Genomic DNA, 13,941 nt, shown 5'->3' on the forward strand with positions numbered 1-13,941 from the left:
TAACAGTACAGAGTTGTAAGGCGTTATATATTCATTTCCAGGTAGCTGCCTGCTGCATTCTGTCCTCTGTGCCTGTGAAGGAGCAGCCCTTCTCCCCACTACCTTCATTGCTTCTACATAATATTTTTTGCACGTTTATATAGTATGGAAACCCCTGAATTGTCACCTCTTAAAAGAACCAATGAGTCTTGTGTAAAAACAGACATGTTGGGCCTGTGTGGCCCCTAGGTGCAGAAACTTTCAGTACAGTTTTGCAAGGTACACTCAGCATAGAAAAAACAAGTGGTTTGTATTAACAGTTGTTTGTTTGTTCTCTTCAGAGTGCAGCCATATGGGATGCTTTCACTGTTAATCAGGTGTTGCAGTTCCCTTCCCTGTTGTTGTTGTTCTTAGCTTCCACCATGGCCTACTTGATAAGCAAAAATCTGGGACTGCTTGTGGAGGATCAAAACCACCACAATGGTAAATTCCATTTGAAGGATATGAGATGCGATGTCCATCCCTACTATAACTGGCTGCATTGTTTACAGGATCGTGGGGAGCATACATGAGAGAAAAAAACCCCCTCACAGCCTGCACATGGGGCTGCTGGCAAAGTCCTTGCTAGGGAAAGTTTATCATCAGTTTTTTCACTAATGTGGCTGTAAAGTCAACAGGAGCCACACGGAACCTGATTGTACTGACTTGTCAGCAGCTTATGATATAACTACACACATACAGAAATAGCAGGGTTCTTCACGGCTTTGGAGATTTGTGAGCAGATTTTGAAGGAGTGGTTTAGAGATTGATCCCTGGAGAGGAGCACGGTGCCATCTAGTGGCCAGTTTTCACTGATGCAGCCTTTTTGCAGCCCAGCTACACCCAGTATGTGGAAATGGTGAAAACTGTAATATTGTCCACATAGTCTTACAGTGTTTAAGTAGTGTGTGAGTATTTACTGTTACTCATTTACTTCATCTGAGATCTCCAATTGAGGCACAACACGGAATTCACACATATCAATATATATTTCCAGGATATTTTAAGGAAAATACAATTTACAACATCGAGCATAGTGAGCATAGTCAGCCACATCAAAACATAAACCTGGTCATAAACATAAAAACACACAATCTGTATTATTTTCTCCAAAGTCCTGTATGAGATTTTTACATTGTCACATAAACTACAACCATAATAACAGACAAATAATAGAGTGCACGTTCACTTTAAAGCATGGCAAATATGACAGATAACATGAAACACCAGTTTTGTGCCATCTGAGATATGTCACAAGCCCTCTGACAGCACCATATCCTCTATAACAACTTTGTTAGGAAAACAATATTTAATCTCTCCAAACACTAGTCATCTCAATGCTTTGGCAGACATTCTGTGGTCTTGAGGTCTAAAGAAACACAAGTGTTTATAATAAATATTTTCCCATCTTTGACTGGGGAGTAACCATACCTGTCATATCTGAATGACTCTTCTACCCAAATAATCAAGGGCAAAGTGTTAATGATGATAATGATGATCACAGGGGCAGATTAAACACAGTGAGGGTTACTGGAAATTAGCAGATGCTGAAGGAGAGGAACCCTAAAGGGGAGCAGTCCAGTGCCTATAGTCGAAAAAGACTTCTGTTTACATCCTCTGTATCTCAAAAAGATGAACATCAGTGTCATACCAGATAGGAGGGTCCACATTGCTAAAAAAACAAGAACAGAATAAGATGTTACTTTCAGTCAGTATGGAAAGATGCCTATTTCCATAATGTTCAGTTCTTAAGGTTGACTCACCGCAAATAGACAACACCCCACATGTAGGTGCGAAACCACATGGCCGTGCCTGCGTTGGCCTGATACTTTCTGATGAGGATGGGATGAGGAACTGGCAGCAAGCCCACTAATGTTCCATGCTGGAGAAACTTCAGGATCTCTGATTCATCTGTCAGGCCCCTGCAGTAAACATGTGAGCACACTTTAAAAAAATCGGCTAATATTTCAAACAAACTTCAGCCAATATATGACTTTTACAGTGCATGTTGGCTATTGACAGGTTAGAAGTGTGCACATACTTGTCGATGCAGATCTTCTCCACTTGGGGAACTAGCACTTGTAGAAGACGCATGATAGTCTGCAGGGGTAGCTTACACTTCCAGGAGAGGACCTTGGACAAAAGCCGAAGATCTGTTATTTGCAAAATATAAAATATCTCTAAGGTAAGGTAATAAGGTAAGAGAAAAATATGTTACCAACCCATTCTGGTGTAGGAGTCCAAAACGATGTTGACGATGCACTTGACAAACGTCTCCTCTCCATTTCTGCCTCTGTATAGAAAACATCCTGATAATACAAAGAAATAGATGTATTAATATGCATACTGTTTAAACAAACACATGCACACAGACACACACACACTTACTTCATTGTCTTTGCCTGAGTTTGACTCTGTGTCACTCGTCCCAGCGACTGCACTTTGGTCTGATTGGACCGTAGGCGGAGACTCTGTCTTTGGGATGGATACCATGGTACCATCTTCTGATACCTGTGACTTCTCAGTCAGTTTATCAATACCTGCAAAAATCCAGGCACCGTAGAAAAGTATGCAGTCATCAATATTTGTGTGCGGTAAAAGCATATCAACTTGTGTCTTCAGTAACTGGCGTGAGCCCTTTTCCAACAATAACTTCACCTACTGTAAACATTTGCTCTAATAGTTTAGCAGTTGTGGACATCGGCCTGAATGGCTGTCTTTACACAGCAGTTTCAACTCAGGGACGTTGGTTGGGTTCCTTGCATAAACTACCTGTTTCAGATCATGACTACGGCCATCAACAAAACATTGCATTTCCTCTGTGGGTTTAACGTTATGCATGCTTCACTTCACGCTGCGGTTCAGTTCATGCATTGATTTGTAGAAGTGTCTGTACTTTTGCCACACACCTTTAAAGTAGATTATTTAGTAAATAGACATAAACTGGTATTTTTAAAATATGTTTGAAATGCAGACATATTCATACATCACCAAACCTTTATCTCTGGTAAACTCCAAAATTATTCAAAAAAACAAATGTCCCAATATTTAAATAATTCAATCCTCTTAGTTGAACATTGTAACACTCAATCCTTAACATCCAAATAAGATACAGAGTCAATACCTGGCATAGCGACCAAACTGGCCTTAAGTGTACCAGGTTCTGCTGGCACAGCAGGGTGAGATCCCTCCATGGATACAGTCTCTTGGGAACTGGTGCGGGAGATGACGTCTGGTGACTTCCTCTTCCTCTGCAAAGCCTTTTGAATTGAAGCTGGATCGGAAGGCAGGTTGGCCAGCTGGTGGAATACGTTACGTTTGCGTATGATGGCATACACGAGGTTACAGTTTCCTGGGTGTGAGAGAGAGAAGGGGGGCCAGACTTATAGAAACAAACGTGTCATTTCTAACACCCCGACGTTTACAACAGCCAGCTATCTCTCTCACCGTCAAACTGGTACTGGATGATATTGTTGAAAGCCTCAAGAAGGAAGAACACGAGGTGATGGTTCTGGGCTACAGAGAACAGGAACCAGCTTGTGGAGAAGGCCTCCAGCAGGTGGAGTAGTTTATTGGCTGCCACCATAGACAAGCTCTTCAAGTAGGGAGACACTGTAGAACAAGCAGAAACAAACGTGTGACTATATGAAAAGAACAAGAGTTTTGTTCTTTTTAACTCTTTATGTTAAACTTTTTATCCAAAAACGTTTCAGCTGTTGATGTTGTAAAGAAAATGTGTGTATAGGCCAGCAGTAATTCACCATTGACAACAATGGTGAGCAAACAGTCAAACAGAGGCTGGAGACGCTGGTGGCCTGTGGTGATAATCTTGTGAAACACCTAAAAAACAAACAGAGTGGCAGCTGTGAGCACTGACATGTTTTTAGTTAATGAGCAATAAAGAACATTAGCATTCCTGGTCATATAATGCAGCAGGTGTCTCACCACTATAAGTAGGTCAGCATGAGTCCCTGTGAACACTGGGATGTCCATAGGCACATGGATGGAGTAGGGCTTATTCAAGCGCACACCAAAGTTTCTCTCCCCGCTCAGCAGCAGCAAAATGAACACGCCTATGTGCATTAGTCCAACACGAGCTACAGCCGAGGATAAAACACGTCAGAGAGAGAAAAAAATATGCGTGTGAGAAGTTTAAGTATAGGCATGTTGGGTGCAAATAAGATGATAACAGCGAGATGAGACTCACACTGGTCAGCTCTGGCATCGTTTAGATAGTACAGTATCGGAACCAGAATATCCAGGACGTCGCTGCTCTTCAGGACGAAAAACAGGAATTTCTGCCACAGGAACACAACACAGAACAATCACCTCGAGTTTGTGATGTGAACAAAGTAAGAAATGACACACTCTTCGGCATAGTTCCCTCAAACCTTATTGAAGTCGCAAAGCTTCCAGAAAAGCACCAGAAGCTCCTGGTGGAACTGGATCTTCTTTGTGGAGTTAGGTAAGTAAGTTTGAGTCAAGGGGTTGGTCAGCAGACGAGCCAGGCCCTTCAATACAAAGTCAAAATCCTGCCAACAGAAGAATACGATAAGCTCTGAACCATACTGAACAAGCGATCTCTCCAAGGAAAATCATCTGGATATAAACATATGAAAATAAATACCTCCTCTCTGTGAATTCTGGACAAATAATTCACAAACAGGTTTTCTGGGCCTGCGGACTGTACAAAGATACAGAGATTTATTTGAATAACATTAAGCACATGTCACGCTGCAATCAGATTTGTTTCCCGTGCTCATGATGTCATACTGTACCTCTTGTTCCTCAATGCTCGATGGGGAAGCAGGGTGATGGAGAACCCCACCGTCATGCTCCAGTGTCACAATGAGGATCTGCACAGCCTGCTCCACCAGTTGCTCCCGGTAGTCAGCAAAGAGCAGGTGGTTGTATGGGATGCCGTAGCCCACTGGATCGTAGGCACATACCACATTCAACAGAGAGGTGAACAGAGGCAGAGCATGTCTGGGGAGAAAGACAATAAATCATCTTTATGTGTACTAGGAACTATGAACAATGAGCCAGGAGCTGTAGTAACTTAGTAAATTCCCCCAGTGATGAAGCCAGTTGAAAAACTTGCACTTGACAAGCTATGTTACAAAACTTTGATAAAAATTCTCTTGACAGTTGGACAGATGCAGATTGTCACATTTGTTTGACCCTGCACGCATGGATGTGCCCACATTTATCCATTACCTGTTTTCTGTGGAGCAGAAGAAGGTCACCCAGGGGTTAAGGACGCTGTTGTCCGATGACGGGGGCAGGTACATAGCCTCAGAGAAGCAGGTCAGTAACAATCTCAGCAGCTCTGTCCTGAAGCAGATCAGAGACAAAACACAGTGAGACAGAAAACAACAACAACAACAAAAAAGAGACAATCCAACACTAAGCTGTTGTCAGGAACAACACCACAAAGGGCTGACTCACCTGTTCAGGTCATGGATATAGTTGAGAGGGGGTGACTGTGCAAAGCCCACTCCGGCCTCCCAGATATATTCACAGCTGTCTATGGACTGTATGTTCTCTACCGAGTCCTAGAGGGTGCAACAAAAATGATCAAGGTTGAATTATTTTTGCTAAATCATGATTCCTCAGAAACGGTAAATCACTGTCTGTAAACCTAAATATAAGGGTGCTTTCTAAAATGAAACACTTCTTGATGTGTCCAGTATGGAAAGAAAATGAGTGTGTACATTTGTTCCCAGAATGAAAGTCAAAGGCTCCTTCTAACAGCACAACCTGCAAGGTCTTATTATTCCACTCAATTCTTGTTTTGGCACTATCAGTTAGTTTTATTAACCAAATGACCAATTTTGTCATTTATATTGAAGAATGCTAAACTTTTTATTAAATCTCTCAAAGAGTTGAACTGTATTTAACCCCATTTTTCATGGTACTGTTAATGGCAGAAACAGTAAAATGATGGGGAAATAAGGTATGCTGTTGTTTAATGTCAAACCACTAAAGAGCATTCATTGTAAGCAGCAGCCATGTAGTTTCACACGCAACAATTCCCTCATTACTCCTGAGAGACGAGGAATTCTTCCTGGTGAGACTGCCAGCGTATCATCTACTATGATCTCTTTGTTTTCTACGACAAACTTGAGTGACAGGTTAGTAGACGAGGAAGAAAACAGCGCTCAGCTGCTAACCTTCACACACACACGTGAAGAAGGATGTTGCAAAGCAAAATGTGACACTATTGTCATAAAATGTCATAAATACTAACTGTTGCTGGATTCTGAAGCTAGGACACATTCATGACACCGTACAATATGACAACACTGGGTACTCACAGGGCCTTTCTTGTGGCTGTGCACGGTGAAGTCGGGGCAAAAGAGCAGGTCAGCAATAGCCAAGAGCAGCGACTCGGCCAGCGGTCGAGCTCCATCGTCGTCGTCATCCAACTCATCAGTCTAGAATGTTTTATAATTAGATTGTTATAATGTATATGCAACTTGTATATGTGTGATTGAGCAAAATAGATCTTTGATCACAGTGAGATTTAATGACTGAATAAAGTTTAAAGAAAGAAAGACTTTTCTTTCTAGACTAGATCCAGATGTTAAAGCATTGATTAAAATATATGTATATATATATATATATATATATATATATAAATAGTCAACTGGAAAGGAGTTCAAGAACAAAGTTGAGTAGAGGTGAAATGACCTGGCAGCCTTAACTTAGAAAAAGGAAAATACAACTCATTTCACCTGGAATGAGGAAATCAATTTAATAGATCAACTGACTGATTAATTCCTCCAACATTTAGTTACAAATCAAAAGCTTTTGTAGAAAGCAATAAGTAAGCAAATGGCAGCACCAATGCCTAATAATCAGTGTTTATAGTATTTCAAAGCCCTCTTCTGATGGTAATGTGTATTCTAATGTTCCTTATGCTGTGCCCGCTCACCCCGGACCGACCAGCGCCAGGCACCGTTGACCAGAAGAATCCTCTCCAGTCCTGGTCCTCAAATATGTAAGGAAGGATGCGGGTCAGGATGCGAGTGCAGTTCAGGATCACCTGCTTCTCCTTCTCTGTGGAGCATCCAGACTCTGCCCCCTGGACAAGCTTCTCGACAGCCTGAGGAATCAGTAAATTAAGCCCATGGGCACATGAAAAGACAGGTAAAATATTTTGCACACGACATGGACCTACACACGTGTTGCTGTTTTGGCCCTTTAAGGAAAATTATTCATTATAAAGAACTAATCAACAGGATGCATCAGCTCAGCTTCAAGGGCTCTCGTCTCCTCCTCTTCCTTTTAATTAGGTAGTTCTGTTATGTCTCTGATAGGCAGCTTCAAACGGAAAGTGGGAGCAAGAGACGGGAAGCGAAGGGGAAAGGAAGGGGAGGTGACTCACTGATTCCTACATTTGAGAGCACGAGGCAGTGCTGTTGATGACAGACGCCTGCCTGCATTGTTTTTAAACAACATTATTCCATGAAGCAGCTTCAATGTGAGTAACTGTCCCCATGCAGTCTAATCTCCTGCACCACAAACGTTTCATGCACATGTGCACAGGTGTTCGATATCCAGTCCTACCTTGTAACACAGGGTGGCTAAATTTGAGGGAGATTCCTCTCGAACAGCTCTTATCTCTGCAGCTGGCACCAGTGCAAAAACATCCTGCACCGTGGTGGTGGTGTCTGCCCAGAACTGGTCCCAGAAGGCATCATCTGTGGCTTCCACTGGCTGTAGAGAGTAAGTTTACACTTCAGTTCCCATATGTCTGAGCCAAACTGAGCATTTGATTGTAAATACAATGGGCACAGTTGATGTGTATTGTCAATGTGGATGTAAAAGCCCTTTCATTATAATGTATATATGGTTTAAACATTGTATTTTAGAGCTCATGCACAGCCTGCCATGTAAACAAAACGTCTAGCAACGACGAGAAAGGATCATCTGGCACATTGAACTAAACACAGTGCACCTGCCGCATCTGCAAACGTGGTCATTTCCAGATCTACGTCATCAGCTTCCTTTTAGCTACGCCATTATTTATCTTATCGTCCAAAACAAATCTGTACAGCAGGATGAGGGTTTGTGGCAATTCAACCATCCGCCAGAATCGATCGTTAATACAAGAGTGTATAATAAATACGACATATTTGAAGTTCCGGGCATGCAGTCTTTGACATCGACAATAAGAACATTTCAATTATACAAAAATAAATAGGTGAATTTAAACGGATGTATGTGACATGAGACTGTTTTGCTGTCACATCATCACATTATCTCATCTCCTCGGTGATGCTCTACGGTGCGATCGTCGGCACTCTCCATATAATCCTTCCTTCCATGATTTGGACTAATGTACCTGTGTTTTGGTTGTCAGCTGAATCACCGCTTTCCTGAAGTTCAGTTTTGAATCGGTGCTGCCCATTGTGGTTATTTCGCTTTATTCTAACAGGAGCGCTGCCGCTGAGGATCCCTGACAATCTCAATCCCTCCCTTAAGTGGAGGCGTGTTTTCTTTTTTTTTCTATTGGCTTGCTGGACAGGCTGCACTACAGGGAATGATTTCCGGGTTGTAAAGATAACCATTTAAACAGATTGGATGTTGTGTTTCCAGCAGTGTAACTATAAAAGTACATTTATGTATTTTTTTAACCTTCTTTTAAAAATATAGTTATATGCGTATAGAATATATATAATTGTTTTATGGGACATTTACTGTATGCTACATTGTAGATCTGTTTCTAATAAAGAAACACTCTTTTATATATGTATTAGTATTTTAACGCTGAAAGCAACAATTACGTTCAGCTACATTGGTCGAATGTCACTATTCTATTGTAAACAACGACATCTGTCGGTGATAAAACGTGGCCACATGCAAATATTTAAATCCTTTTCAATTTAGTCAGTATTTACAAAAATGGTGTTTAACTAAAAGTAAATAACAGCTGAAAATATTTATTTGTTGTTTTTAACTGCGCCTCTCGAGCTTATTTCAGGATGCTTTTACGAGCTATATGTCAATTCCAGATTCCTACCGGCTCTCTTTGTAACAAAGTTGAATGTAACCTACAAAGGCTTTTAGACAACATCACTTTAGTTGCAGTGATTACCATCGTGAATATTGGGCTCACAACAATGTACAGTTGTGATACTGCAAAAAAATAAAAAATAAAACAGTAGTTTTTTCCGACATGTGTTACGTAATACTATTTCCCGACAGCCCTTGAAGTGACCATTGCTGGGGCGTGCGCAGCCGCAGTACCATGTAAACAGAACTGCTGCCGTTGTCTGTGGTTGTAGTTGGGGCTATTGTTGCTAACAGTAGCTGCTTTGAGTTAGAATCGATGTAGGTTAATATTACTTGGGTTCCGTTGCAAATATTGTTAGTATTGTAAAAAAGAAACGAGACTTTTATGCGACGTGTGCCACATTTAGTTAATTAAAAGCGCCAGCTAAGCGTTGCTAACGGTGACTTTGCGCTAGCTTGTAACTAATGATAAAGCATTTGTGACTGGCTTGTTAACCGGCTAGCTTGTTAACGCTCCACCTTTTTTACAGTATAATTGCCAATTAATGCTAGCTAACTGGTGTAGTTATTCAATTAAACTGGTTGGTATTTCAGTATTGCCAAAATGTTAAATGGCATCACAATACTCTTCAGCATAATTAGCTAGTTAGCTAACCAGGCTAGATCGGTTTGCTAACTCAGGTGTTTGGACATCGACTAAGGGGGAAACAAGCTAGCAAGTCGTCAACCAGCCGGGTTCTCCAGTCTGGTCAAGAGGAATATAAAGAAACCTCGAGAAGAGGCTGATTCACTATCATCATATGTTGACTGAAAACAGGTGAGCTTCATGTAGCGTGGTAACTCTTAACTGAATAAATATAATGGAGGAGTAACGTTAGTGTGGCCTCCGTTTGTCGTTTGCAGCACCGGTTTTAAACACGGTCGATTAGATAAGTACATAAGGTAATACTTAAAAAACATCAGCATTTACAAGTACGAACAGTCGTTGACCATGCATTGCTCAAACCAACGGTGAAATTCCGTGACTTTAATGGTTGTATATTTAGCTTTATTTTACTTGTTCTAGTCGGTTTGATTGATCATTAGAAATACAGCTAGCTTGTTTTGGACACATCAGCAGCAGCTCAACAGCTTCATTCTGCTTTTATTGTTTAAAATATCGGTCAGGCTACTGTGTGACCAGCACATGAGTTGCCCAACCCAGACATCCTAATGGCCCCAGTTTTGTTCAAACCATTTAGGTGTTTCTAACTATTTTTTACCTTGCTAAAGTTGGCTTTTTTTTTTGCAGGACCATTTGTATTAGATTGCATTTGTTGTAGCTTGATATACCAATTTACCTCTCAGTTAAGTGTTTATGTGTTTTAGATGTCTATATATATATATATATATATATATATATATATATATATATATATATATATATATATATATATATCGACACACCTATACAGTATGTACTTGTCCCCAAAAAGGAAACGCCAGCGCAGTGGTGGTAATGAGGAGAGTGGCCACCTTGTACCCCAAGCCAAAAGGCAGAGCAGAGCTCATCCACTCTCTCCTGTACCGGGCCGTGATGCGTGGGACTCTGAGGTACAAACAAGTATCAATAGAAATTAAATCTTAATACTGGAATAAATTTACTGAAAGTGGCTAAGACGTTGTCTTAAATTAACTTTTTAGTTGCAGCAGCTTTTACACCTGCATTTTGGTTAATTTTGTCCAAACTAAAACAACTAAAATATATTGTTTTCTTATTTTTTGTGATGCTTTTTGTTTTCATGTGTTCTCACACAGAAATGGTTAGTTATCAGCATTATTAATGAAGATTGCAGTTGGATCTCAGATGTCACAACCATGACATAGTGCTATTGCATATTAGGTTTATTGAAACCCATCCCTGTCAAGAAAGCACATTGCTAATGTTGACATTCAAATCTCAGTCATCCAACAGTGAGAGCAGCAGCAGCATCAGCAGTCCAGAGCATGCAGCTGGGAGCTGTAGCAGTCAGTGTGTTGTGGGCCCCTGCAGTCCCCTCAGCTCTGGTGATTTCTCAGACCTCTCTGGCCCTACAAACCTGGTGTCCTACCTGCAGATCAACCGCATCCTGAAGGAGGCCCACTTCCAGAGTCTGCAGAACCGAGGTCAGCTTAGAGACACGTGATGACTTAATATCCCTTTATGAGCCACTAGAGGACTGAGTCCCAGAAGCATGTCAGAGAATCACAAGCTGAATCACTTCACTCAGCTCTTCCCCTCCCACCTTCAGTTACTGTGAGATCCTACAACTCTACATGCAGTATGTGTGGTTGGAGACTACCTCCTGGTCAGGTATCTGAATAGAGTGTTCATCATTCAAATAAATCAAGGTGATAATCATTTTAGCAATAATAACTCGGTGGCCCACTTACACATTATTTGTGATCTACTTGACTTCTGACCAGTCTTATTTTCTACTGGTCTACGAGGCTTTATTGTTGGTGATGAAGAATCCCTGTTTTTTGTCTTTGAATTTTTGAAGACAGCGAGACTTGAGCTGCAGAAATGGCACCAAACACATTAATTTAGGTAGGTCAGTCTGATCTGTTTAGTCTTAGTCTCCTAGAAGGGTAGGTGGGTTGTTTTATGTCGAATCTGATGTCTATGTAAGTACATGGACCAGTCTCAGGGAGGATTTGCACTTGTCTTTGACTGCACATCTGCTTTCATATTCAGACAGGGGACCATAGATGCCATGGGTGTTAGTTTAGCCAAGGCAATAACGTTTTCTGTTTTTATTTTAGTTAAATATTTAAAACTTTTGTCACTAAATTTCTGTTAAATGTAGTAGAGAGTCAGGCAATGAAATAAGTGTGGTTCTTCTTCTTCTTCTTTTTTTTTTTTTTTTTTTTTTTTTGTGCGTCACATTTTTGAAGAATTTCATAAAACTTACCATAATCTGCACTTACTTCAAATCATCTCAGTCAGTCTCAGTTTAATCATCCAGTTCTTGGTGCAGATAAACGTTTGAGAAATATAGTTTCATTACCATAATATTGTGCAGCCTTGGCAGTGGTGTTCACAGGTATCATGGACTAGACAAATCATTCCATGGTTTGTGTGAACAACAACATAACTCATCCTGTCCATAATCACTAGCTAATAATGCTGTAGACTTGGGAGTAACTATCTATAATCAGCAACATTGCCAAATGTCACTGTTCATATGTGATATCAGAATTTAACACACAGTTAATACAGACTGATGCAATTATAACAAAAGGAAAAGTACATATAATATCAATATAATCCCTATAGGAAGAGCTGGTTGACAGCCTTTGGTAATCAATACAGTGAACATTAATACAAACTAATATTAGGCAGACATTGCATAATGTTGGTGGCCTATAAATGAATGCTCAATCTTCATTATTAATCATGAAAATACACGTGAAATTATGTCAGTCATGAGAACCATACCCTGTTGGAAACATGGGAGAATTGTTGACCATGTTTTGATTATTTTGAAATTAACTGATAATTTAAGAAGTAAAGAATATTTTCCTCTTTTTTTGTGATCCTAAAAGAAATTATCAATCAAAACATCACCAGTGTTGTTTCCTCATAACAGAGAGAAAAATAATAGTAACACCCACAAGCGCTGCAGTGTTCTACACTTCACAATTTTCTTTTTTTTTTTTTTTTCTTGTATATGGGGGTTGTTTGATGTGGAATTTAAGTGTTAGGGAAATATAGTCCTTTCAGTCCAGAGGGTGTTACAGTACAACCCTTTGGGAACAAAAATAAATTCCTCAGGCATTGTTTGTAATATTTCTGGAGCCACTAAGATGCTGTTTGAACTGCAGACGAGCTTTTGTGCCAGTGCACTACTATTCGATCAAAGCTGTATAAGTGTCACTGTGCACTGAACGTTCAGGCGCAAGCTGTGATCATAACTCTGCACATCTCTTCTCTTTTTCTTTTAAAGTGGGATTTGGTTTTATTTCAGTCTTTTTCCCAGGAAAAAGCTCAGCGATTTAGTTTTATTTTTTATATTTTAAGACTGGAATAACAGAAATGAAAGCTTTTTGAAGATGTGTATTATTATTATTGTTATTATTATCAATTTATTTTTTTGTATTTAGTAATGCACATTACATTATTCTGCCATTGACTCTTTTCTTGTAAATATTTGCTCATTTGAAAAATAAAAATTGTTTTTGAACAAAATAAAATTCTTTTTTTCTTCTACGGCATGCATTTTATTTTATGTAGGTTATTAGTTACAACTGATTCTGCACCAGGCATTTTTTAAAATTGTGTAATAAATCTCAAACATGGCCATGCTGGGATGGTCTGTCTGTTCTTCTGCTTCAGTAAAGACCTCTCTGGCCTCTATGCTATGTATTGTATGTATGTGAATAAAAGTATTCTCCTATACCCCCCCTCCCAAATAGCCAATAATGAATAACTCCCTGTGTGTTGAGACCATCATTAATGAGAGATGACCTGTGTCTAAAGGAGGAACAGTGACAGGTTTCTTTAATTAGCACACTACATGTCCTTGTCTTGTCACAGACACAGTAACAGATTACATACATTAATGCACCACATGTAACCACGGTTACCTTGCTGGCCACTGTGGGTCCTCATTACTTGCCTCCTCCGATTCCCCTCCACTCCATCTTCAACTCCACCAAGTTGGAGATGACGAATGAGCCAATGATAATTCAGGATTAGCAATCTTTCTGCATTGTGACAGAATAGCTCTTTTCTTAGGTGCATGCTGTCTCATTATAAGACAGCTACGGAGCATGCAGTATAGCACAAAATGAAGTAATTAGCGAACCTTTCATGTAAGCATCAGCTAAAGTAAGTATACATGCTTGTTTTAATTGTTTATGTCTAGAATTTTACATCAC

The 13,941-nt window shown here is 40.1% G+C and overlaps 2 protein-coding genes across 2 annotated transcripts; one reads left to right on the top strand and one right to left on the bottom strand.

Annotated features, from left to right (window-relative positions):
* Positions 1 to 988: 988 nt before the first annotated feature.
* On the bottom strand, positions 989 to 8,582 carry hid1a (HID1 domain containing a). The gene is made up of 19 exons (XM_026353917.1): positions 8,369 to 8,582; positions 7,591 to 7,740; positions 6,956 to 7,126; positions 6,336 to 6,455; positions 5,467 to 5,573; positions 5,236 to 5,352; positions 4,797 to 5,004; positions 4,646 to 4,702; positions 4,410 to 4,550; positions 4,226 to 4,316; positions 3,964 to 4,115; positions 3,780 to 3,858; positions 3,466 to 3,630; positions 3,143 to 3,370; positions 2,407 to 2,558; positions 2,241 to 2,327; positions 2,060 to 2,151; positions 1,782 to 1,940; positions 989 to 1,690 (listed from the first exon to the last, which is right to left on the bottom strand). Exons 1-19 carry the CDS (start codon positions 8,432 to 8,434, stop codon positions 1,627 to 1,629), a joined length of 2,406 nt encoding a protein of 801 aa, XP_026209702.1. The 5' UTR covers positions 8,435 to 8,582; the 3' UTR covers positions 989 to 1,626.
* A 177-nt stretch (positions 8,583 to 8,759) lies between these two features.
* LOC113158196 (protein FAM104A) lies at positions 8,760 to 13,228 on the top strand. Its single transcript, XM_026353929.1, has 3 exons — positions 8,760 to 9,856; positions 10,515 to 10,632; positions 10,983 to 13,228. The coding sequence occupies exons 1-3, from the start codon at positions 9,840 to 9,842 to the stop codon at positions 11,202 to 11,204; spliced, it is 357 nt and encodes a 118-aa protein (XP_026209714.1). The 5' UTR covers positions 8,760 to 9,839; the 3' UTR covers positions 11,205 to 13,228.
* Positions 13,229 to 13,941: the final 713 nt, after the last annotated feature.

This window comes from Anabas testudineus, chromosome 8, assembly GCF_900324465.2.
Source record: "Anabas testudineus chromosome 8, fAnaTes1.2, whole genome shotgun sequence".
NCBI lineage: Eukaryota > Metazoa > Chordata > Actinopteri > Anabantiformes > Anabantidae > Anabas > Anabas testudineus.